Source organism: Grampus griseus (assembly GCF_964374135.1).
Source record: "Grampus griseus genome assembly, chromosome: 19".
Classification (NCBI taxonomy): domain Eukaryota; kingdom Metazoa; phylum Chordata; class Mammalia; order Artiodactyla; family Delphinidae; genus Grampus; species Grampus griseus.
Window position 1 is genome coordinate 12,064,529 of NC_139013.1, and position 24,892 is coordinate 12,089,420.

The window sequence follows — 24,892 nt, forward strand, 5'->3', positions numbered from 1 at the left end:
GATTGGGCGGGTGCGGGGGCACTTGGGCGGCCAGAACCGCTCGCCGGTCCCAGCCTGGCGCCCCCGCCCCCAAAGCTGAACCGATCGCGCACCAGGACGCCGGGGTCTGTTCATTCCCCCTCTCCTGGCAAAAGTGCCTCGTCACCGCTTCTGCCCGCCCCCGCTGGGCTGGGAGAACCGTGGGGTTAGCTGGAAGATTTGGGGATGAGAGACCGCGAGGCGCCTCCCGAAGCAAATCTTTCGGACGCGGAACTTAAAGGGATCTGAGGTCAGGGGTCACGGAGGGGAAGGGAGCCCACGCCTGGATGGACCTAGGGGAACGTGTCAGCGAGATTCACGTGCGTGCTCAGCCCAGGACTGGCCAGTGGGCGTGGCGGGGCGGTGGCCACACCGGAGGAGGCGGAGTCGTGATTGCGTATAGGCGTGGCCTGCTGGTCAAGGGGCGGGGTCTCTTTGCATATCCAGCAGGCGGCGGGGCTGGGGCGGGGAGCCGAAGCGGGAGGGGCGCTCCCCCGCCCCTGGAACGGAATCCTCCCGGGAGCGGAGCAGGCTAGCGAGCTTGCATCCCGCACCATACCCCTGCCCCCGGCCCCGGCCCGCGTCAGACCGAGCTGCCGCCGCCGCCACAGCAGCAGCAGCACTCGGGGATCCGGGCCCAGCCGGGGCCGCGGGAGGCGGGGGCGCCGGAGCCCTGGATGTCCCGCAGCGCGGCGGCCAGCGTGAGAAGGGCGGGAGAAGGGGGCTCGGGTCGGGGGCGGCGCCGCTGCTGATGTGGCGGAGGGTGGGAGGCGGCCGCGGCGCCCGGATGGAGAGAGGGTGCCAAGGCTGGGGAGGGTGGTCCTGGGTGGGGGTCCAGGAATCGGCTCCCCTCCAAGCCAGATCTTGGGAGACGGGGGTCTCGGGCACAGGCCTTGTCTTGTCAAGGCTCTGGAGATACGGATCCCAGACACAGACCTCCCCCTCAAAAAAATCAAGGACGGGGGACAGATTCTAGGTACAACCCCCTAAGCAAGATTTTGGGGATGGGGTCTGGGACGCAACCTCCTTATGAAGTCAAGGCCTCTAAGAGGGGATTCCAGACCAGACGCAATCCTTAACCCCTACCGGCCTGCGGGGCTCTCTCACAGCAACCCTCTAGGCAAGGTCTTGAGGATGGGGTCCCCGGGCCCCCACAGTTTCCCCACCAAGCCAAGGCCCGGGGGGATTCCTGGCACAGTGCGTCCCCAGGCCTCAGAGGCGTCCGGGGCACAGCATCTCCCCATGCTTGGGCGGCGTCCCAGGAACAGACCCTTCTCAAAACAAGGTCTCTGTGCCTGGGACTCTATCCCCCCCAAGCCTGAATAAAATAAGGGGAATTTCAGGCAACCCCACACACAAAAAGACTTGGTCAAGGGTCCCAGGGCACAGGTCTCCTGGGCCACCCTCTTTGTCCCTGGGGCTGCCCAGCTGTCTGGGAGGGGCCCCACGCACAGACAATGCACCTCCTCCCCATCCGGTTCTGGCCCCCCAGGCTCCAGGATTCAGGCTGGGCCAGGGGGCGGCTCCCCAGGGACCTGGTGCAGCCCTGTCTGTCTGCAGCGTCTGCGGTGATGATGGCTTTGTGTGTGGTACCTGGGTGGAAGCGGGGAAGCAAGCGATGGGGAGGTGGCTAAGAGTGTGACCCTGTGTTTTTGTGACTGTGGTTGCCTGTGTGTGTATGTGTGTGAGCTGCAGCTGGTGACTCTGAGGAATCGTGTGTTTCGTGCTCGTGGTTGTGTCCGATAGCATCTGTGATTGTGTCTCTGTATGTGACCCCAGCATTTGTGTGGCTGTGTATGTGTATATGACAGCTGCTCACTCACTGTGCAGAACCCTATACTTTTCAGTCTGTCTGTGTTTGAGTGTGTGCATGGTTGTGACTATGTGGTTGTGTCTTTATGTCTTTTGTGACCCCATGTATGTACCTTGGTAACTCTAACTGGGTATGTGACACTGTATCTGTTGAGTACGGGGTTGGGCATGTGTGTGGCTGACTGAAGATGTGGGTGGAGTTGTGACTATAAGTGGAGTTGTGTCTATGACTCTGTGTCCATGTGCAACTGTCCTAATGACTTCGAATGTTTGTGACTGTGTCTCTGATTTTATATGTGTGTCACACATGTGCTTGCATGACACACAACTGTGCCTGCAACTTTAGGTGTATGACTGCCATTGTATGTGAAGTCACACTGTGCTTATGTGACAGGTTGTGTGCTGGCACTGTGACTTGTATGTTTGCGGTTGTGTGTTCAAAGCCACATCTGTGTGTGTGGCCGGGATTGTATAAATCACTACATCTAGGTCTGTGTGTTGATACTGATTCTGTGCAGTTATAGTTGTGTACCTGTGATTTGGGTTATGTATTTGACTTGGAGTCTGAAACCCTGACAGACTATTAATAGTGGGTTATTTCATTGCATGTGACTCAAACTATAGGTGTGTCTGTGTGTGGTGGCACCAGTGATTGTGTGTGTGTGTGGGGGGGGGATGTGTATGTGACTGTGGCTTCTGTATTTGTGTGTGACCTGCATGTCTGTGACGCTGGGTGACTCTATATACTTGTGTCTGTGTCATGGTCTGTAAGAGTGTGTGTCTGTAGCCGTGTGGCTGTTTGGGGTGGGTGGGTGGGTGTCCCTGTATACGTGCTGGGCGGCTTATGTTTGAATCTGTGTGATTTGGTGACAGAGTGACTGTCTCCTGATTCCACACATGACTCTATCCGGAACTGTGTCTTCTGTGTAAACGCAGCTATAAATGCTCTGTCTGGGTCACTGTATTTCTAAGCACATACCTGACTGTTTGCTTGTGTGTGTGTAATGGAAATTGTGTGCCGATGCCTCTGTGTGTGAGATATTATGTGTCTCTCCACATGAGGCTGTGATCGTATGTGGCCCCATACTTGTCGGTGTGACTTACATGTTTGCAGGAAGAGAGACCGTGTGTTTCTCTGTGATGGTCTGACATGGTACAGCTGGGTGTGGGATGGCGGGTAACTGTGAAATAGGTACCATGACCGTGATATATGGCTGGGTAACGTGGACACTCATGCTGTGGGACTTTGCCTACATGACCGTTTCTGAAATGCGTATGGCTGTGACTCTGAGCCGCTGACTGTCTGGCTGTGTCTGAGTGTGTCCGTCCCTGGGGAGAACTGTCTCTGGATGGTTGTATGCATGTCCCGAGTTTGTGTGCCCATTTCTTTCTAATGCCTGGGCCGTGGCCATCGGGGTCTGTGTGTGTGCTTGGGTATGGAGAACCATCCATGTACGTGTGGCTGATACCGTGACCAGATGTGTGCCTCTACGCCTGGGACGTATGGCTGTGTGACAGTGTGTGACCAGAAAGGTGTGTTGGTGTGACTGACACAGTTGGGGTCGAGTGTCCTTGTGCAGCTGTGTGCCGGTCGACGATTAAACACATGTGGCTGTGGCTGGGTGTGACTCGGTATGACCAAATGTGTGTCGGTGTGTCTGCATGCACCCCTGAGCAGATGTCAGCGGGCAGCAGGGGAGCTGTATGTGACAAGCGTGTGTGCCTCAGAGCTCATAGGTGACCTCCTGCGGGGTGTCATTCTACATGGGTGGGTCTGTAATGTGAGTATCTTGGTTGGGTGCCCGAGGAAACAACTGTCATTGGTTGGCCATGGGCTGCCCCATGCCCGGACCCAGCTCTTTGTAGGTGGCAGAGAAAAGAGAAGTGACAAAATACCAGTTACTGATATGACCAGACGTTTGTGGCAGTGCCTGGGCAGCCTGGGACTCTACATACCTGTGGACAAATGGTCCGTAGCAGAGACTGTATGTCTGTGAACTTGGATGTGTAGCCGGGTATTCACAGTGGCTGTGACTGTTGACGTGTTTCTGCGTGATCCAGTGTGTGTCCCTGTGGTTGTCTCTGTGTGTAATTGTGCAGAGCTGTGACCAGGTTCTAGGGACAATTGGGGACCAGAGTTGCATGTACACATGTGACTGTATGTGTGTGTGCAGCCCTGGACATGTGTCTAGAGGGCAGGCCACCCCCTTCACACCATCCCCTTGGGTACAGACAGCCTCCTGAGGCCAGGACATCCCCAGCAGATGCTCCCGAAACACACCTACTCGTTCCTGGGCCCTTGCAACCAGGTGGCTGATTGCCTTAGTAACAGTTGCTATGACAACCAGGGCTGTCATCAGAGATCCTGAGATGAAGGGGGGTTGGCTGATGTCCAAAGAGGGGGTGAGGTAGGGGACTGTGCCCTATCCCAAGCCAGCTTCTCAACTTTTCCTCCCTCCCCTGGGCAGGGCGGACCCAGGAGGCCAGAGCAGCATCTGCCCCCTGCCCCCTGTGGGGCCCTGGGGCCCCCTGAAACCTCCAGGACGGAGCCAGGTGAGTGGCCAGCTGGGGACAGGGCGAAGGCTGAGTGACTGGGTGGGTCTGCCTCGCATAGCCAAAGGAACTGTCCCTGCGGTCACACAGGCTTAATCACACTCACAAGCGGACACCCCCAAATGACTTCCCGGCACACTCAGTGACCTCGTTCACAGACACACCCACCTAGACTAGGTCTCACACACACACACACACACACACACACACACACACATACTTGGACACTCAGACACACACCAACATCCCCACACCCACAGGTTCACAGTCACACAAACATACAGACACAATCCTAGACAACAGCCGGACTCCCTCACAGCTGAGCACAGACACTCACCAGATACAGACTCAGGGACTCTCAAGGGATGCAAAAAACAGCTATACTTTTGCACACAGACACAGTCTCACAAATAACACTCAGCACTCTCATAGACAACAGCCACATTCTCACACCACCACACCCTCACAAATAACACTCACAAACACACTCTCAAAGATGACAACCTCATGTCCTCACACAGCCTCACAGATGCACGGTTGCATACAGACACACCCCCAGAACAACACTCACGGACCCACATTCTCTGCAACAACACCCACCTTATCTGACCCAGACACACCCTCACAAACAACAGCCACAGACACACAGCCTCACCACCAACAGCTGCACTCTTGGACAGATGTGGTATCTTGGGTAACTCTCACAGACACACACTGTCATGGGCAGTGGTCATCAAAGACAATAGCCACATCTTCACACAGACACACAGCTTCAAAGACAACAGTCACGGACACACCCTTTCAAAGACAGCAGCTTCATGCTCAAACACAGACCCATCCTCACAGGCAACATTCCCTGACACACACTCACCACCACTCTCACACATAGCTTACTCTTCAGCCACAAGCTTCAGGGACTTACACTCACAGATGACAGCCACACTCTTGGACACAGACAGCATTCACAGACACATACTCTCATCAACAACCATTCTCAGACCTGTGTCCTTCCGTACAGCCTTCACAGACAATAGGTGCATGCGCAGAACTAGACACCCTCACACACAACACTCAGGGACACACCAGGGAATTCCCTAGTGGTCCAGTGGTTGGGACTCCGCGCTTTCACTACCGAGGGCGCGGGTTCGATCCCTGGTCGGGGAACTAAGATCCTGCGAGCCGCACAGTGAGGCCAAAAAAAAAAAAAGGAACACACCAGCTGCACACTTGCTTGCACACACAGGCGGAGTCTCATCTGTTGGTGCTCTGTCCTAGGTGTCCCCTCACACTCCTCCTGGGACTCAGTATGGCTTCTCAGTCAGCAAAGGCTGTCTTAGTGACTGGCCACCACCTCCATCCCTACCTCTGACATCGCAGGTGCACGCCTCCCCAGGGGCCTCTGCCTTAGAACAGACACATTTGTCAGAGGGGCTGTATCTCAGAGTTGCAGAGACCCACCCCTGTCCCTAGCACCCTCTGACCTGGGCTCTGAACCGCAATCCCTGGACCTTCTGAGTCCCCCACATCGGACCCATGCAAGTCTCAACTCCTGTGCCCTCTGACCACCTCATCCCCTGACCTCGTACCCCTAAAACCCCTGACCTCGTGACCCCTGACTGCTATGCCCTCTAACCCCAATGTCCTCCACTGCCTTAACTTCCCATTACTTTGGATCATCATGCCTCTTGACTGTCACACCCCGAATCTCCAGACCCCTAAAAGCTGTGACTCACGACGCACACATCCCAGACCTCCCTGCCTCTTAGCCCCATGTCTTCTGAATCCCCACTGCCGACTCTCCCACTCCCCTGCCTTCCAGTTGCCCCCTTTGTCGGTATCCCCTAACTGCTGCTAGTCTATGTTCCCTGGATGTCATGTCCTCTGACCCAGTGACCCCCTAACCCTGTAGCCCTACTGCCATGTTATCTGACCCCTTGCTCCCTGAGCCCTATTTCCCCCCACCTTGAGCCCCATGCCTCTGACCCTTGACTCGCACTCCTGTCAGCAGACGGGGCGGGCACCATGAACAAGCTACGCCAGAGCCTGCGGCGGCGGAAACCAGCCTACGTGCCTGAGGCATCGCGCCCACACCAGTGGCAGGCGGACGAGGACGCGGTGCGCAAGGGCACGTGCAGCTTCCCGGTCAGGGTGAGTGGGCGGGGCTCGTGTGGGCGGGGCTGCGGCGGTGTGCGAGCTGTTCGCTGTGCGCGTGCGTGTCCCGTGTCTGTTGTCCGTTGCCCGGTGAGGTGGCTGAGACCCAAGAGACTTCACAGCCCCGAAGAACTGCGGATCCTGCAGAAGCAGGACCGCACCGCCTGAGTCCCTTAAAGTTGGGATTAGAAACCAAGACCCATTCTCTTGTGCCAGGAAAATATTAGCTGGGGTTGGGGGGGGGCGTCCCGCCTGGAGTCACGCTATTCTGTGGGAGCTCAGAGATTCCAGGGGGGCACTGGGAGGTCACAAAAATTCTGTAGCATTTGCAAAGCCCTCTACTGTTAAGTGCGTTCTGGTTTAGACCACCACGACCCTTTACAACACACACGAAAATTTATAAGGGAGACAGCAGGATTCAGGTTCGATTCTCCACTCATTCCCTTCCTGGTTGGGTGACAACAGACGATGGTCACAGCGTCCCCCTCCCACCTTGTTTTCCCTTCCCCAAGAAGCGGACCTTGCGAGGGAGGGGCTGTTGGGAGGTGCAGGAAATGCTGGTGAGAGTGAGGAAGGGAAGGCAGCCAGTAAAGGGTGTCTTACTAAACTATAGCTGTGAGCAGCTGAGCTTGATGCCACTAGGGAACTGTGGGAAATCGAGCCATCCCACCCACGGGGTGAGGGAGCTCGGGCGTGTGTACCCCCGCTCCTATCAGTCATTGCCTGGGGCCAGTCCTCAGGCGCAGATGCAGATGCTGGCACTCAGAAGGACACCAGGGATGTGTTAAAGGCCAAGGATAGAGGCAGGGTGGGAATCGTTACTCCATGCTGTGCTTCGGTTTTCTCACCTGTATATCTGGGATAAGAATGGGGTACCCAGACTTCCCTGGCAGTCCAGTGGTTAAGACTTTGTACTTCCACTGCAGGGTGGCATGGGTTCCATCCCTGGTAGGGGAACTAAGATCCCACAAGCCATGTGGCGCGGCCAAGAAAAAGAAAAAGGTCCCCACTTTGCAAAGTTGAGGTAAAGAGTAAATGAGTTGGGCTTCCTTGGTGGCGCAGTGGTTGAGAGTCCGCCTGCCAATGCAGGGGACATGGGTTCGTGCCCCGGTCCAGGAAGATCCCACATGCCGCGGAGCGGCTAGGCCTGTGAGCCGTGGCCACTGAGCCTGCACCTACGGAGCCTGTGCTCCGCAATGGGAGAGGCCACAACAGTGAGAGGCCCGCGTACCGCAAAAAAAGAAAAAAAAAAAAAAAAAGTAAATGAGTTAATTCATGTGATGTGCTTAGGACATTGTGCGATGCCTCGCAGCGGCGCGGTGAGCACTAGGAATGATTGATTACTCTGCTTGTTTCATGCTCTCCCATCCCCTTCGCACCAAGTACCTGGGCCACGTGGAGGTGGAGGAGTCCCGGGGGATGCACGTGTGTGAAGATGCTGTGAAGAAGTTGAAGGCGGTGAGTGAGAGGCTGGGGCAGGGAGGGGGCAAGGTCAGAGCAGAAGAGCCAGCCCTGACCACACCCTCTGTCCTCCTCCTCCACTCCAGATGGGCCGGAAGTCTGTGAAGTCTGTCCTGTGGGTGTCAGCCGATGGGCTCCGGGTGGTAGATGACAAGACCAAGGTAGGGGGCCCGTGGGCCTGGGAGTGGGCACCAGTGGGCCCCTCTCCTCACCCTGCTCGAATGGGGCTAGGGACGCCTTCTCACCCACCTCTAGGACGTCCCTCCCTCAGGGACCTTCTAGACTCAGCCGTGTGTTCCTGTAACATGTCGGCACCTCACAGTCGTAATTCAGGGTTGAGTCCTGTGGCTGTTTGGGAACTAGCGTGGATTGTGGGTGAGAGCACAGACCGTAGAGCAGCCACCTCAGCTCGCATCCCAGCTCACCCACTTACCAGCCGGCTGACCCTGGGCATGAGGGGTATGAGATTTAACCCTTCCGTGCCTCGCTTGCCTCATCTGCAAAAATGGGGATAAAAATGGACCCAACCATTCAATGAGAAAGTATATGCAAATAGTTTAAAACTATGCCTGGTACAGCAGAAGTGTTCCGATCAACGAATGTTAGCTGTTATGTGTTTATTGTCCATCTACCTGGGCCGGGATCGGGTATCTGTTTGCTCACCATTGAATTCCCTGCCCCTAGCACAGACACTGCCCAAGGACACAGCCAGCGCATGAAGACAGTTAGGTGAATGACTGAACAGGATTGACACCCTCCAGCAAGCTTTGCCTGACTCCCGTCCAACTTGGGTCAGGCACGTCTTCTTGCTCCGGAAAGGCCCTGAGCCTCCCCGATCCCAGCCCTGAGCCCCCTGCCTGTGCCTCCCTCATTACAGCGTGGCTGTGACTCTGGCCAGTCTCCATCTGGTGATGAGTCTGATTCCTGCACTAAACTGGGAGCCCCATGTGAGCAGGGCCCACAGCTGTTTCAACAAGGGCAGGATCCCCACCCCGTTCAGGACAGGATATAGAGCAGACACAAAGGGAATATTAAGTGAATACATGAAAAACAGTACACATGCCTTTCCTGGCCTCCCTGGTGCCTCCCAGGACCTGCTGGTAGACCAGACCATTGAAAAGGTCTCCTTCTGTGCTCCTGACCGCAACCTGGACAAGGCTTTCTCCTATATCTGCCGTGATGGGACCACCCGCCGCTGGATCTGCCACTGTTTCCTGGCGCTCAAGGACTCCGTGAGTATCACTAAAGCCCAAAGCCAGCTGACTGTCTCCCATGCCCTGGTGTCCCACGCCCAACCCCAGCCCGCTGTGTGGTGTCAGGTGAGTCACTCCCCTTACCTCTCCTCTCCATGACCTCATCTGGAAAAGGGAGTGTATTCACAGCCCATAACTCAGAGGATTATTGTGAGACTTGAGGGGGTTGACACAGAGTATTTGGAACAATGCCTGGCATATAGGAAGCACTCAGGAAGACATTAGTTCTCATCATCCTCCTTGTTATCGGTAGTTCTTCATGTCTCTCTAACTGTTCTCATTGAGGAGCATGTAACATGCGCGGATGGCCCAGGCACAGCTCCGTGAATTTTTGCTTACTTTTAAACCTCACCCAAGTCAAGCTGTAGTTTCCTGCCCCCAGCAGCCCCCTTGGGCCCTTCTGAAACAACACCCCCCAGGGTACCCACTCGTCCTTCAGAGTCGATTCATTTTGCCTGTCGTTCTTTATATTTTGGGGGGGAGGGGGGCGTCAAGATCCCCTCTGAGGATCTGATGAAAGAGACAAATGGACTGTCTTCTGAGAAGCACTCTCACAGGATTCTGAGGCTTGCGACAGAAAACCCTCAGATACCAGTGATTTCGGTGAAATAGGAATTTGTGTTTCATGTGAAAGACATCCCCAGGCAGGCAGCACAGCGTTGGTGTGACTCCTCTCCACTCAAGGGCCATGGCTCGTTGCTATGCTGGAGTATGGGTTCCACTCCATGATCCAAGATGAATGTGCGTGCTCCAGCCTTCACATCTTCATCCCAACTACGTAAAGGAGGGAGGCATGAAGAGGGGCACACCCTCTGCTCTTCGGGGAGGTGTATATTGGCCTTTTGTGACCTACTGGCCTTTAGTGACCAGCTTCTTTCACGTAGCATAATGTTTTCAAGGTTCATCCATGTCGTAGCATCGTATCAGTACTTGCTCCCTTTATATGGCTGGATAATATTCCTATGGATATACCACATTTTGGATATACCGTATTTTGCTTACTTATCCATCCATTGATGGACATTGGGTTGTTTCCACCTTTGGGCTATTATGAACAGTGCTTCTCTGGACATTTATATGCAAGTATTTGTTTGAATACCTGTTTTTAATTCTTCTGGGTATATACCTGGGAGTGGAATTGCTGGGTCATATAGTATGTTTAAGTTTTTGAGTAATTGCCAAGTTGTTTTCCTTGGTGGCGACACCACTTTACATTCCCACTTGCAATGTATGAGGGTTCCAATTTCTCCACATCCTTGCCAACACTTTTTTTTTATTCTAGCCATCCTGTAGGTGTGAGTGGTATCTCATTGTGGTTTTGACTTGTATGTTGCTAATGACTAATGATGTGGAGCATCTTTTCCTGTGCTTATTGGCCATTTGTATATCTTTTCTAGAGAAATATCTATTCAAATCCTGTACCCATTTTTAATTGGGTTGTTTGTCTTTTTACCGTTAAGTTGTAAGAGCTCTTTATATATTCTGGATACTAGATGCTTATCAGTTACGTGATTTGCAAAACTTTTCCCCCATTCTGTGGGTTGTCTTTTCACTTTCCTTTTTTTTTGGCCCCGTGGCATGTGGGATCCTAGTTCCCCGACCAGGGATTGAACCTGCGCCCCCTGCATTGCAAGCACAGGCTCTTAACCACTGCACTGCCAGGGAAGCCCCATCTTTTCGCTTTCTTGATAGTGTCCTTTGATGTGCAAATGTACACATTTTGATGAAGTTCAATTTATCAATTTTTTTTGTTATTTCTGCTTTTGGTGTCATATCTAAGAATTCATTGCCAAATCCAGGGTTGTAGAGACTTACCTCATGTCTCATTCTAAGAGTTTTATAGTTTTAGCTCTTATATTTAGGTCTCTGATACATTTTGAGTTAATTTTTGTAAATGGTGTGAGGTAAGAGTCCACCTTCATTTTTTTTTCACGTGCATACTGTATCCAGTTGTTCTAGCACCACTTGATAAAGAGACTATTCTTCCTTCACTGAATGGTCTTGGCACCTTATTGAAAATCAATTGACCATAGATGTGTGGGTCTATGTCTGAGCTCTCAGTTATGTTTCGTTGGTCTATATGTCTCTCCTTATGCTAGTACCACACTGTTTTTTTTTTGTTTTATTTATTTATTTGTTTGTTTTTGGCTGCGTTGGGTCTTCGTTGCTGCGCGCGGGCTTTCTGTGGTTGCGGTGAGTGGGGGCAACTCTTTGTTGCGGTGCTCAGGCTTCTCATTGCGGTGGCTTCTCTTTGCTGCGGAGCACGGGCTCTAGGCGCACGGGCTTCAGTAGTTGTGGCATGCGGGCTCAGTAGTTGTGGTCCGTGGGCGCTAGAGCGCAGGCTCAGTAGTTGTGGCACACGGGCTCAGTTGCTCCGCAGCATGTGGGTTCTTCCCAGACCAAGGCTTGAACCCGTGTCCCCTGCACTGGCAGGCAGATTCTTAACCACTGTGCCACCAGGGAAGTCCTGTGAGTTTTTCACAAATGTCCTTTATAAGGTTGAGGAAGTTCCCTTCTATTCCAACTTTGTTGAGTGCCTTTTCTGTGAGAATTGAGATGATCATGTGGGGATTTTTCTTCATTCTATTAATGTGGTTGATTGATTTTCATATGTTAAACCAACTTTGCATTCCTGGAATAAATCTCACTTGATTCTTTTAATATTCTGCTGGGTTCAGATTGCTAGCATTTTGTTGAGGATTTTTGTCCCCAAGTTCAACTTTAAGAGGTGGCTGAGCATCTTGTTTAGGGAACAGAAGTCAGACATACCTCATTAGAATCCCAACTCTGCCAGTCACTCGTTATAATGGGCATGTTGACTGAACCTTAATTTCTTCATCTGTCAAATGGGTTCATAAGATTGTCCACCTCCTGGCACTGTTGTGAGGATTCCATGAAAGGATGCAAATCAGGGCTCAGCCCGGGGCTACACAAGATCTCCGCTGACACATATGTGAGTTTCCCTGTGCCTGGCTTTGTGCTGCATGCCTTGCATATATTTGTTCACCTAATTCCTGCAACAACCCTGTGAAGTGGGTGCTGTTAGAGCCCCCATTTTACAAATGAGGAGAGTTGGGTACTGGGAAGTGATTTTCTTCAGATCGCATAGCTGGGAAGTGGGAAGCCAGCATCAATCCCAGGCTCTCTGGCCTTGGCGTCTCTCAAGTAGGCACTCAAGAAACAGGGGTTGTTGTTTTTAACCCCAATACTTTACTACAAAATATTTTCAAGCATGTAGCAATGTCGAAAGACTTGCACAGTCACCAGTCACCTGGACACCCCCCACCCAGATCCTGCCATTAACATTTGTCTGGGCTTACTATATCACTTATCTCTCCATCTTATTTTTGGATGCATTTCAAAGTCGCAGACAGCAGAATACTTCCCCCAGACACTTCAGCATGCATACTATTAAGCAGAATGCATATTTGTCTCCAGCTCTTTTTCTTTTGAAGCGAAATACATGCTGACCACAAACCTTAAGTGTACATTTGCTGGGTTTTGACAACTGTATACACGTGTATAACCCAACCCCCCCATCAAGATCTAGAACATTGCCACCACCCCAGACTGTCCCCTCAAACTCCTTCTCAGTCAGTCCCTATGCCCACCCCTAAGAAACAACCACCGTTCTGAAGTTTCTCACCACAGATTAGTTTTGCCCATTCTGTAACTTCATGTAAGTGGACCCACCCAGGGATTTCCCTGGCAGCCCAGGGAAGACTTCACCTTCCAATGTCGGGGAGTGTGGGTTTGATCCCTGGTTGGGGAGTTGGGATCCCGCATGCCTTGCGGCCAAAAAACCAAACCATAAAACAGAGGCAATATTGTGGCAAATTCAATAAAGACTTTTAAAAAAATGGTCCATATCAAAAAAAATCTTAAAAAAAAAATGGAGCCACACGGTACTACACTCTTGTCTCTGTCTTTTGTCCCTCATTTTGCAGATGTGCACTGAGGCCCAGAGAGGTGAAGGGACTCAGCCGGAGTCACCCAGCATCCAGCTGCTGGACCCCGGGGCTCCCGGCGTCCGGTCTGCACTGCACAACGTCGCTAATCCTGCCCCAACCTCTTCCCACAGGGCGAGAGGCTGAGCCACGCAGTGGGGTGTGCGTTTGCGGCCTGCCTAGAGCGGAAACAGCGGCGGGAGAAGGAGTGCGGAGTCACGGCTGCCTTTGATGCCAGCCGCACCAGCTTCGCCCGGGAGGGCTCCTTCCGCCTGTCTGGGGGTGGGCGGCCGGCTGAGAGAGAGGCTGCTGACAAAAAGAAAGGTGGGCGCTGCCCGGAGGGCGGGGCGGGGCGGGGCTGGGCACCGAATGGTCCCAGGGTGGGGCCAAGGGATCCAGATTGGGGGAGAGCTGCAGAGGTAGGTACAGGGGCTCTACAGTTTACAAAGCAAAAGGGAAACACACACACACAAAACCCAAAACAACAAAATTTTTTAAAATTAATTTATTTTATTTTTGGTTGTGTTGGGTCTTCATTGCTGTGCACCGGGTTTCCCCTAGTTGTGGAAAGCGGGGGCTACTCTTCGCCGTGGTGCGCGCGCTTCTCATTGCAGTGGCTTCTCTTGCTGCGGAGCACAGGCTCTAGGTGCATGGGCTTCAGTAGTTGTGGCTTGTGGGCTCTAGAGCGCAGGCTCAGTAGTTGTGGCGCATGGGCTCAGTAGTTGTGGCACACGGGCTCAGAAGTTGTGGCTCGTGGGCTCTAGAGCACAGGCTCGGTAGTTGTGGTGCATGGGCTCAGTAGTTGTGGCACACGGGCTCAGTAGTTGTGGCTTGTGGGCTCTAGAGCGCAGGCTCAGTAGTTGTGGCGCATGGGCTTAGTTGCTCTGCGGCATGTGGGATCTTCCTGGACCAGGGCTTGAACCCGTGTCCCCTTATTGGCAGGCGGATTCTTAACCACTGCACCACCAGGGAAGCCCCCCCCACCCCGATTTTTTTAAGTAAAAAATACAAAGCAAAGCACCAACCACAAAGTTTGGTTACAGTTTATAAAGTGTACTTCAGTTTAAGGAGTCCTCTGGGCAATATTCTGTTGGCCACAAATCCCAGCAAAGCTCACCGAGAGCTTTATTATCTGCTAACCCAGGGATGTTCCCAGGCTTTTCAAACTGTGTATCCACCCTGTTAATGGGTTGTGAAGTCAGCTTGCTGGGTTGTGGTTAGCATTTTAAGAAATGAAATGGAAAAGAATAGAAAATATCAGAGTAATTGAATGTAGTAAGGGTAAGTATAGTTCAATGTACTTTTATGTCAGTATATCTGTGTGTGTGTGTGTATGTGTGTGTATGGAACGGGTTACCATGTTAATGGTATTTCTTATTCTGGGTTGCCATCATGAAAGTTTGAAAAATACCTGGTGAACTCTAACATTCTAGGTCAAAGGCAAATAGTTTATAAGTTCTCAAACTGTGGTTTTTAAACTTACATGTATTGTGTGCTGAGTCAAAATGTAATTTTTAATTTTATTTTACTTTTTTTAACTGTTTCTAGTTTTTACATTTTTGGAAAACACTGCTTAGAATTTACAAAGAATCCTGAATTGGGATTCAGGATAAAGGAGACTGAAGAGATTTGACAAATATTAATAAATGTAACGTGCGATACTGAATTGAATCATGGATATTGTATATATAGATACATATTCAACATTCAATTCAATATATATATATATTGAATATATGTATATAAAATATATACATTGAAAAATATATATATATATGAACATCCATAAAGGACCTGAGTAGACCAGTTGGGGAAATTAGAATGTGGACTGTAGACTAGCTAACAGTATCATATCCATGTTAAACTTCCCAAGTAAGAAGTTGTCCTGTGGTTCAGTAGGAGGCTGTCCTTGTTCTTAGGTACATGCTGAAGGTTTTAGGGTTGGGTAAGCTGTCTGCAGCTTACTCTTTTTTTTTTTCCTTGTTGTTTATATGTATTTATATTTATATTTTATATACAGTAGTGTGCATCCGTTAGTCCCCAGCTCCTAATTTATCCCCGCTCCCTTTTCCCCTTTGGTAACCGTAAATTTGTTTTCTATGCCTGTGAGTCTATTTCTGTTTTGTGAATAAGTTCATTTGTATCTTTTTTTTAGATTCCACATATAAGTGATATCACATGATATTTGTCTTTCTCTTTCTGACTTACTTCACTTAGTATGATGATCTCCACGTCCATCCATGTTGCTGCAAATGGCATTATTTCATTCTTTTTTATGGCTGGGTAGTATTCCGTTGTATATATATATTACCACATCTTCTTTATCCATTCATCTATTGATGGACATTTAGGTTGTTTCCATGCCTTGTTTATTGTATGCAACGTACTCTTAAATCATACTGAAAAAAGATTATGGAAGGAGAGACAGATCAAATACTGTAACAAGTTAACACTTGTTAAGAGTTAACAAGGGTAACAAGTTAACACAAGAGAACATGTGTGCTCCTTGTTCCATTATTACATCTTTTCTGTAAGTTTAAAATATTTCTAGCTAAAAAGTTTAGGAAAACAAGTTTTTATCACTTGCTAGAATATTAGCGTTTACAACATATGTTTTTCTTGGTAAACTATGTGACCATTTACAAACCTCTTGACAAAGTTAAGGAGTTCACAGCTTACAAAATATTTTGCTGTTTACATCATCTATTAGAATTTATAAAGAATTTTATTATTGGTAAAGCAGATTACAAAGTATAGTTAACGGAGGGCTTAAGTACATATATTTTTTTTAGTGAAAACCTGTCTTATATATATATTTATTTATTTATTTTGTTGCACTGGGCCTTAGTTGTGGCAGGCGCGCTCCTTAGTTGTGGTATGTGACTCTTAGTTGCGGCATGCATGCGGGATCCCGTTCCCTGACCAGCGATCGAACCCAGGCCCTCTACAGTAGGAGTGCGGAGTCTTAACCACTGCACCACCAGGGAAGTCCCTATATGATATTTTATTGTTTGCCAAAGAACACACTGAGTACACTGAGTTTACTATTTATATGGGATGTTCAAATTTACAAAGAATGTCATATGCTTTAGAGTTTGCAAAGGATTTTGCTGTTTCCAAAGGATATTATACGTTCCAGGTACTTTGCATTGTAGAAAGCACTTGAGAGCCTGCACCGCAAAAATGAGAGTTTACAAAGTGTGGTATATGATTTGCCGAACACGTGACAGTGTTTTGCCGATGATGCGCTGATTCACAGTCTCAAGGCACCGCACGTTCACAAAGAGGTCTCTTCAGTTCAGGAGTTACGGAGCAGTGCACTTTCCACAAAGTTGTTTACCAAGATTTTGTGGGATTCCAGAGCGTTGAACATTCACTGCCTCAACTGACCCTCTCGGGAGACCTGGGAAGGCAGCTGAGGGATGTTTATCCCAGGTTTAGTTGGGGAAACTGGAGCCCGGAGAGGGGAGGAGACTTCCTGAAGCCCAAGGTGGTGGGGGGCAGAGGTGGTTTCCCAGTTCCAACGTGTCCCGGGCTGTTTCCACTGCCCCCAGCCTGGCCTGGGTAAGAGCCTCACCGCCCCCTCATGGAAGGTGGGAGAAGCGCTGGGCACCCTCCCTGCCCTCTCTGGGCCTGAGTTTAACCTCACTAGCATTCAGGCTGCGGCTCAGGTGACGCCTTGATGGGAGGATGGCTGTGTGTTTGTGTATTGGCAGGGGTGGGGAGACCCTGCCATTGAAGAGCCCGCTTCTTATGCTGAGTGGGGAGACCAGGTACCTGCAGAGGACTGAGAACAGTCCCAGAGGGGAGGGAGCCCAGGCTGAGGGGCTGAAACAATCTGGAAAACTCCTCAGAGGAAGAAGTATGCCAAGCTGGGTCTAGAACAATGGGTAGCAACTGGAGGAAGGGAGGAGGTACTTGAGGTGGGAAGAATGGTGGGAGGTGACAGAGAGCAGAGCAGATGGAATGATGGAGGAAGACAGCATGATGTGGAGAGACCAGGCCAGAGGGAGAGACAGGTTAGCGCAGTCATCTGGAACTCAGACTCTGGAGTCAGCCTGCCCCTTCCTTCACACTATGGCTCAGGCAAGTCACTTGCCATTTCTGGGCCTCAGTTTCCACATCTGTAAAATGGGGATAATGACAATATCAACCTCACTGGGTGGTTGTGAGGACTGAATGAGTTAATACTTGCAAGGCACTTGGAACAATGCCTGATACCTTGGTCATGCACCCAAAAAGTGTTTGTTAAATTAATTAGAAAGGGAGACAGAAGGCCTCAGAGGGAGAAATAGCAGAAGCAGCAGAGGAAGATGGATGGGGGACAGAAAGCTTGAGACACACAGAGGGTCAGGGTGGGTGACGACTCCCCCACGGGCCTCCTGGGGAAAGTGGTCCTGGCTTGGGTGGGGATGAGCGACATTTGGGGGCACTGACCAGCCTGTCTTGAGGGCAGGGCACATTGGGTGAGGAAGGCAGCATTGGAAAACAATCAAGGGGTCTGGGTAGGAGAGGCCTCCAATGCCAAGGTGAGCTATCTAACCACCTGTCTCACCCATGTCTCCAGCAGAGGCAGCAGCTGCCCCAAGTGCGGCTCCTGGCCCTGCCCAGCCTGGGCACGTGTCCCCAACACCGGCCACCACATCCCCTGGCGAGAAGGGTGAGGCGGGCACCCCAGTGGCTGCAGGCACCACTGCGGCTGCCATCCCCCGGCGCCATGCCCCCTTGGAGCAGCTGGTTCGCCAGGGCTCCTTCCGTGGGTTCCCGGCGCTCAGCCAGAAGAACTCACCTTTCAAACGGCAGCTGAGCCTACGGCTGAATGAGCTGCCATCCACGCTGCAGCGCCGCACTGACTTCCAGGTGAAGGGCACAGGTGAGCCTGGGGCTCAGCAGGAGGGAACATCGGGATCAATGCCACTGTCTGTTGTAAGCAAGATAGAGAAGAGGTGGTACACACCATGATTTTGTTTTTTAACATCTTTATTGGAGTATAATTGCTTTACATTGTTGTGTTAGTTTCTGCTGTATAACAAAGTGAATCAGCTATATGTATACATATATCCCCATATCCCCTCCCTCTTGCATCTCCCTCCCACCCTCCGTATCCCACCACTCTAGGTGGTCACAAAGCACCGAGCTGATCTCCCTGTGCTATGCGGCTGCTTCCCACTAGCTATCTGTTTTACATTTGGTAGTGTATATATGTCCATGCCACTCTCTCACTTCGTCCCAGCTTAACCTTCCCCCTCCCCATGTCCTCAAGTCCATCCTCTACGTCTGTGTCTTTATTCCTGTCTTGCCCCTAGGTTCTTCAGAACCATTTTTTTTTTTTTTTTAGATTTCATATATATGTTAGCATATGGTATTTGTTTTTCTCTTTCTGACTTACTTCACTCTGTATGATAGACTCTGGGTCTATCCACCTCACTACAAATAACTCAATTTCGTTTCCTTTTATGGTTGAGTAATATTCCATTGTATATATATGTGCCACATCTTCTTTATCCATTCATCTGTCGATGGACACTTAGGTCACACCATGATTAATTAGCACTGCCTGCCACAGGCAAAGGAGAGGAGCAACATGTGATCAATTAGCAATGTCTGCCATCAGTCTGGGAGAGGAGAGAGGTAGTGTAAGCTGTGATCGATTAGCAATGTCTGCTCCAGGCAAGGGATAGCAAAAAAGTGGCGTAACTCACGATCAGTTAGTACTGTCTGCTGTAGTTAGGGACATGAGAGCAGTGGCATATGTCATGATTGATTAGCAAGACGTCCATGGGCAAGGGAGAGGAGAGAAGCTGCCCAGATGCCATGTTTTTGCTCAAGAGGAGACTGAGGCACCATAGGCTAATGCTCCCTCCAAGCTTTTGGCCAGTAGAGCCATGAGATCTGGCCAGGTCAAGGATCCAGGTTCAGAGGAAAGAAGAATTGTGATTAACAATGTCTGCCTAGGGCAGGGAGAATAGAGTGATGACAGACATCGTGATCTCCTTACAGTGTCTGACTTGAGCAAGAGAAAAGAGCGAGGTGGCACACCACATGACTGATTAGCAAAGTTTGCCATGGGCAAGCGAGAAGAGAGAGCAGGAGTATTATGTTTTGCCCAAGAGATGACTCTCAGAATTTGGCTTATGGAAACATGAGGTGAAGGGCACAAGTGAGCATGGGGATCATGGGGTCAGGGTGCATAGTGATGGATTCGTGATGTGGCTTCTGGGTAAAGGATTGTGCAGAGGCAGCACCCATCATCACCGATTAGCCATGTCTTCGAGGGAAGATGGAATTGCAAGGACCAGTCCTTTCTTTCAGCATTTGGCCAGTAGAGCCACAGGGCTCTACTGGTGAGGGGTAAGGTGAGCAAAGAGTTCAATGGGAGAAAAGCATCATGTTTGATTACTAATGTCTGCCATGGACCGGGAAAAGGAGAGAGATGGCATAGGTTGTGATTTAAAAATGTATGCCATGGGAAAAAGGGAGGAGAGAGGTGGCATGGAACTATGGTTTGCCCGAGGGAGACAGGCAGGAGAGCTGCCTTTCCTCCCAGCTGTCAGTGAAGTCATGTGGTCTGGCCGGCTCTCCTGCTTCCATATGCCAAATCCGAGACACCTATCCCTTGTGGCCCTGGGGACTGGTGTGGGAGGTGTTGATCTGTATCCAGGAGGCCGGGCTACTGCAAAAGGTGACTGCTGAGCAGATGCCAACGCTCGTTGAGAATGACGCACGCTCACTCCATGTTGTGCAGCACCCCAGGTACTGCACGCGCCCTCAGATCTGCTGTCCTCATTAAGTAACCTGCCATTAAGCACACCCCCAGGGCTGCCACACCTGCTCCCTGAGAGGTGGCAGGCACCCCAGACTTCATTTAGGAGCCTCGCGTGCCTGTAGCCAGTTGCCCACTTGCTTGGATGTAACTTGCCGCACAAAAATTTCATGGACTCACGCAGATGTCCCACTCCACTGCGGGTGTCACACACACTTAGTCACACACTAAGTCATGGGCAATCAAAAATCACACACACTCGGACACAGGACCAGGTGTTACCATTACACACACTTAGAAAGCACGTATCCAATACAAACTACTGTATATGAAATAGATAAACAACAAGGCCCTACTGTATAGCAGGGAACTATATTCAATATCCTGTAATAAACCATGAAGGAAAAGAATATGAAAAAGAATATATATATATGTATATATGTATAACTGAATCACTTTGCCGTACACCTGAATCTAACACAACATTGTAAACCAACTATATTTCAATAAAAAAGAAGGAAAGAAAGCACATATCCAGGTGTCCCATTCAGAAATCACACACACAGATTAACACACGCTCACGAACGACACACCTGGATTCACACAAACTTGTGTGAATCACAAGTGACATAGGCTAATTCATGCCGAATTCCGTACATCACGCAGGCAGATTGGCTCACGCTGGGGAATCACAATCGGATGCCACAACCTGGATTTCAGTCACACTCAGATGCCACCCCCCCCCCAGAAGCTGCACACCCATTTGGACCAACAGGCACAGTCATCATAGAAATGACCTGGAAGCCACCTACTGTCCCACCTGGGCAGCCCCACGTCACACCTGCTGACTCCTACAGCTAGTTTCTTTCTGACGCTCATAGGAGCATCACACACACTCCCTTGGAGATAGCCGCTCGCTGAGCTGTCACAGGCACTTGTCACACGCCACACTTGACGGTCCTCTTGTTTATTTGGATGGTGCCTTTTCTCATCCTAAGCCCTCACGAGGCCACCACACCTGCTCAGCGTGTCCTGTCTTGCAGGCACAGGTGCATCTCTGCCCTCATGACATATGTTATGGGCCAGGCCTGGTGGGGCCCCACTTCCGCACTCAGAGCAAGACAGCTGATCCCCAGAGTGACCAGCAGCGTGGGCAATATCCATTCTGACTAGTCGGTGCTCTTGCCATACGTGTGGTTGAACATTTTTCATTTATTTTTTTGGCCGCGCCACGCGGCCTGTGGAATCTTGGTCCCCTGACCAGAGATCGAACCCGGGCTGTGGCAGTGAAAGCACCAAGTCCTAACCACTGGACCGCCCAGGGAATTCCCTGAACATATTTTAAAATTAAAGTATATTGGTAAGCATTTAAAATATTTCTTCTGGTTTGCGGCTACATACAGCTCTTGAGGTCCTCCTTGGGTTGGGATCCCTGTGACTGTCTGCCATCAGATGTCACACACTACTTGGCTGTCGTACCACTCAGATGCCACACACACACACGTGTGCGCAGTTACCACTTTTGTGGCCGTGGCCACTTAGTGACTGCAGAGTGGACCCACCAACCCACACACCTTGTGAGGGCCACCTGCGGGGATGGGGTCAAGGGCAGAGCCTGGGCCTGTTCGCTGACCTCCACCCTTCCCTGACTTCCCAGTGCCTGAGATGGAACCTCCCAATGCCAGTGACAGCGACAGCATCAGCGCCCTGTGTACACAGATCAGCTCATCTTTTGCCAGCGCTGGAGCGCCAGCACCAGGGCCACCGCCAGCCTCAACAGGTAAACTCAGCCCTTCTCTTGGGGCAGATGCCCTGCAGTGCCCCTCCTGCATCCCCCTGCTCCTTTCAGGGCTACTGCAGAGACTCTGGGAATCTTGGAATCCCACAGGCTTAGAACCATGGATCATCTTAGAACCACGGGGTTGTCTCAGAGCCGCGGGTTCATCCTAGAACCACGAGATAACATAAGAATTATGGGGTCACCTTAGAACCGTGGAATCAGTTTTTAAACCTTGCTGTCTTAGAACCATAAAATCTAGAAACCTACAGCCTTCGAATCACAAGATATTAGAACCTAACAGATTTGGAGCCAGGAAACCTTGGAATCTTACAACCTTAAAAGAGTGCTCTCTGAGAAAACAGTGCCAAGGAACCACCTTAGAGCCACGTGCTTATCCTAAACACGTGGAAGCACCTTGGAATTACAAACAATGTAAATTTAGAACTCTAGCATCTTAGAAAACACAAACTTAAAAACACTGAAACTTACCCACTATGTTAGAAGAGTACTCTCTGAGAAAAATCCATGCAATCTTAGAATCTTAGCCTCCTAAGACAATACAGTGTCAAAATATTAGAGCCAAGGGTGATATTAAAAAATATTTAATAACAGGTTTGCTACTGACCAATCAGAAGGGAAGCCGGCCTGGGTGATTGTCAGTCGTGCCTATACTTTTCATCTTAGGACCTTAGAATCTCAGAAGTGAATTTCCGTAGCACTGCATGACCTGTGGTCCAGGATGGTCAAGCCATTTGCCCAAAGCCCATGCAGCTAATGAAGAGCAGAGCTGGGTGCAAGGCGGCAAGGCAGCCCGGTCCAGAGTCTGATCCCCAGCCTGGGGTTCTCTCTGCTGCAGCCCATGCCCCCTAACTGCCCCTCTCCTCTCTCCAGGGACTTCTGCCTGGGGTGAGCCCTCCGCGCCCCCTGCAGCTGCCTTCCAGCCTGGGCACAAGCGGACCCCTTCGGAGGCCGAGAGGTGGCTGGAGGAGGTGTCCCAGGTGGCAAAGGCGCAGCAGCAGGCAGCCTCGGTGCCTGCCGTGCCCCCCGGCCTGCAGCCCTTCCCCGCCCCCGTGGGGCCCTTCGACGCCGCGCCTGCCCAGGTGGCCGTGTTCCTGCCGCCTCCACACATGCAGCCCCCTTTTGTGCCCGCCTACCCGGGCTTGGGCTACCCGCCCATGCCCCGCGTGCCCGTGGTGGGCATCACACCCTCACAGATGGTGGCCAACGCCTTCTGCTCAGCCGCCCAGCTCCAGCCCCAGCCTGCCACCCTGATTGGGAAAGCTGGGGCCTTCCCACCCCCTGCAGCACCCAGCGCCCCTGGGGGCCAGGCCCGTCCTCGCCCCAATGGGGCGCCCTGGCCCCCAGAGCCAGCGCCCGCCCCGGCCCCTGAGTTGGACCCCTTTGAGGCCCAGTGGGCAGCGTTAGAAGGCAAACCTGCTGTAGAGAAGCCTTCCAACCCCTTCTCGGGCGACCTGCAGAAGACCTTCGAGATTGAACTGTAGCCCGAGTCACCCCATCATCTCCAGGAGCCCCCACACCTGGGAGTGGAGGCCCAACCTCTCCCCAGTCCTGCTCCCTGGGGCTGCACCCTCCTGACGACCTCTCTAACCCTTCTCTCGACCACCTCCCACGACCAGTACAGAACCGACATTGTGACGCCCAGGTTGCGATAGGATGGAATTCAGGGACGGACCCAGCCTGGCTAAGGGACCCATTTCTCTGCCAGACTTAGGCTGGCATGGCCCCCTCTCCCCAGAACCCAGACCCAGGGGGATGGCCACAATCCCACCGAGTGCCCTCGGTTCCAGCTGTATTTCCCAGTTTCTGTTGTTGACCTTCTACCTTCCAGTATTGGGTGGGATGGAGGAGGGATGCCCACCTGGGGGCCCTCCTCGGCCCCAAACGAGTGCCCACCCCAAGTTTGGTCATTCCCCCCGCCCCCATACACAGCACAAACAAAGGGCTTCCTTCTGCCCACCTGCTGCGTTCACTGCCAATGCTGTGCTCACCCCTACCACCCCTCCCCTCCCCTTGGGGGCCCACATGTTCTTTGGGCCAGGGTCTCATGGGGGTAGGGGGCCAAGTTGGGGGCCCAGGAGGCAGGTGGGGGGGAAGGGGAAGGGGAAGAAGATGCTCAGTTACCTCACGTCGGTGCCCGCTGGGGAGGGGTCCGGGAAGAAGGAAGGGGGTGCCTGGCGGGTACTTTTCTATCTTTTATTTCCAGATTTTTTTGTATCTAAACTTGCAGATTTGTATTATACAAGGACAGCCAATAAAGGAAGAATATAATGGTGCCCCTCTAGAAGGCAGGGTGTGTGTGCAGCGGGGATGGTGTGAAGACAGAGCCTTTCCTCCTGAGTCATCTCCTAAAACCAGAGGGAGTAAAAAGGGTCTCCCTGCATATTCACCTCTGAGTCGTAGCATGGGAGCAGGTAACACTGACCCAGCACTCAAGAAGTGGGTTATTAATGGGTACCCCAAATTAATCACTCCATTTCTGATTCTTATAGATTTTGAAACAAGGAATTAAAAAAACATATAATCTGCTGCTAATAACTTCAGTATTAAAATTTTAAATAATTACGTTTGGAGTAGCATATCTTCGAGCTGGCGAATTCACGTTTCAGCAACTGCATTTTCCATAACTTAGGCCAAAGTGTCATCTGACGTGGCAGCCCGTTTTTAAGTCTCTCTGTTGTTTCTTGGGTTCCTTGATACCATCTACAAAGTTATATATTTTTAAATATATAAATTATATGTGTAATTCTTTATGGCTCTCTAAAATGATGAGATTGGTTTCATGAAACCCAATATTATATCCCCATTGGACAGATCAGGAAGTTGAGTCACTTACCCAAGGTCACACATCTGATTAGTGGGGGAGCTGGGATTCAAGCCCAGCTTCTGGTCGACCTCAAGGCCAGTCACTGAACCACCAGGCTGTGAGGGAACAAGCCTAGGGTCTGCCCTCAAGGGTTTACATTACAGCCCATCAACCGGCTGGATCCTGGACTAGGGGACCTGTGACAGATGGCTCGCCAGGGCAGCAAGGGGGTCCCCAGGGCCTCTCACTGTTGTGGCCTCTCCCGCTGCGGAGCACAGGCTCTGGACGCGCAGGCCCAGCGGCCATGGCTCACGGGCCCAGCCGCTCCGC

At 51.3% G+C, this 24,892-nt stretch overlaps 1 protein-coding gene and 1 long non-coding RNA gene across 2 annotated transcripts; one reads left to right on the plus strand and one right to left on the minus strand.

Annotated features, from left to right (window-relative positions):
- The first annotated feature begins 646 nt into the window (after positions 1–646).
- On the plus strand, positions 647–24,255 carry NUMBL (NUMB like endocytic adaptor protein). Its single transcript, XM_082676508.1, has 10 exons — positions 647–719; positions 4,299–4,383; positions 6,392–6,531; positions 7,918–7,992; positions 8,082–8,156; positions 9,087–9,227; positions 13,330–13,519; positions 17,763–18,068; positions 21,616–21,738; positions 22,630–24,255. The coding sequence occupies exons 1-10, from the start codon at positions 696–698 to the stop codon at positions 23,238–23,240; spliced, it is 1,770 nt and encodes a 589-aa protein (XP_082532634.1). The 5' UTR covers positions 647–695; the 3' UTR covers positions 23,241–24,255.
- On the minus strand, positions 14,757–24,424 carry LOC309836464. Its single transcript, XR_014298151.1, has 3 exons — positions 24,323–24,424; positions 17,985–18,116; positions 14,757–15,594 (listed from the first exon to the last, which is right to left on the minus strand). It is a non-coding gene; the product is annotated as an uncharacterized lncRNA (long non-coding RNA).
- Between the last annotated feature and the right edge of the window lie 468 nt (positions 24,425–24,892).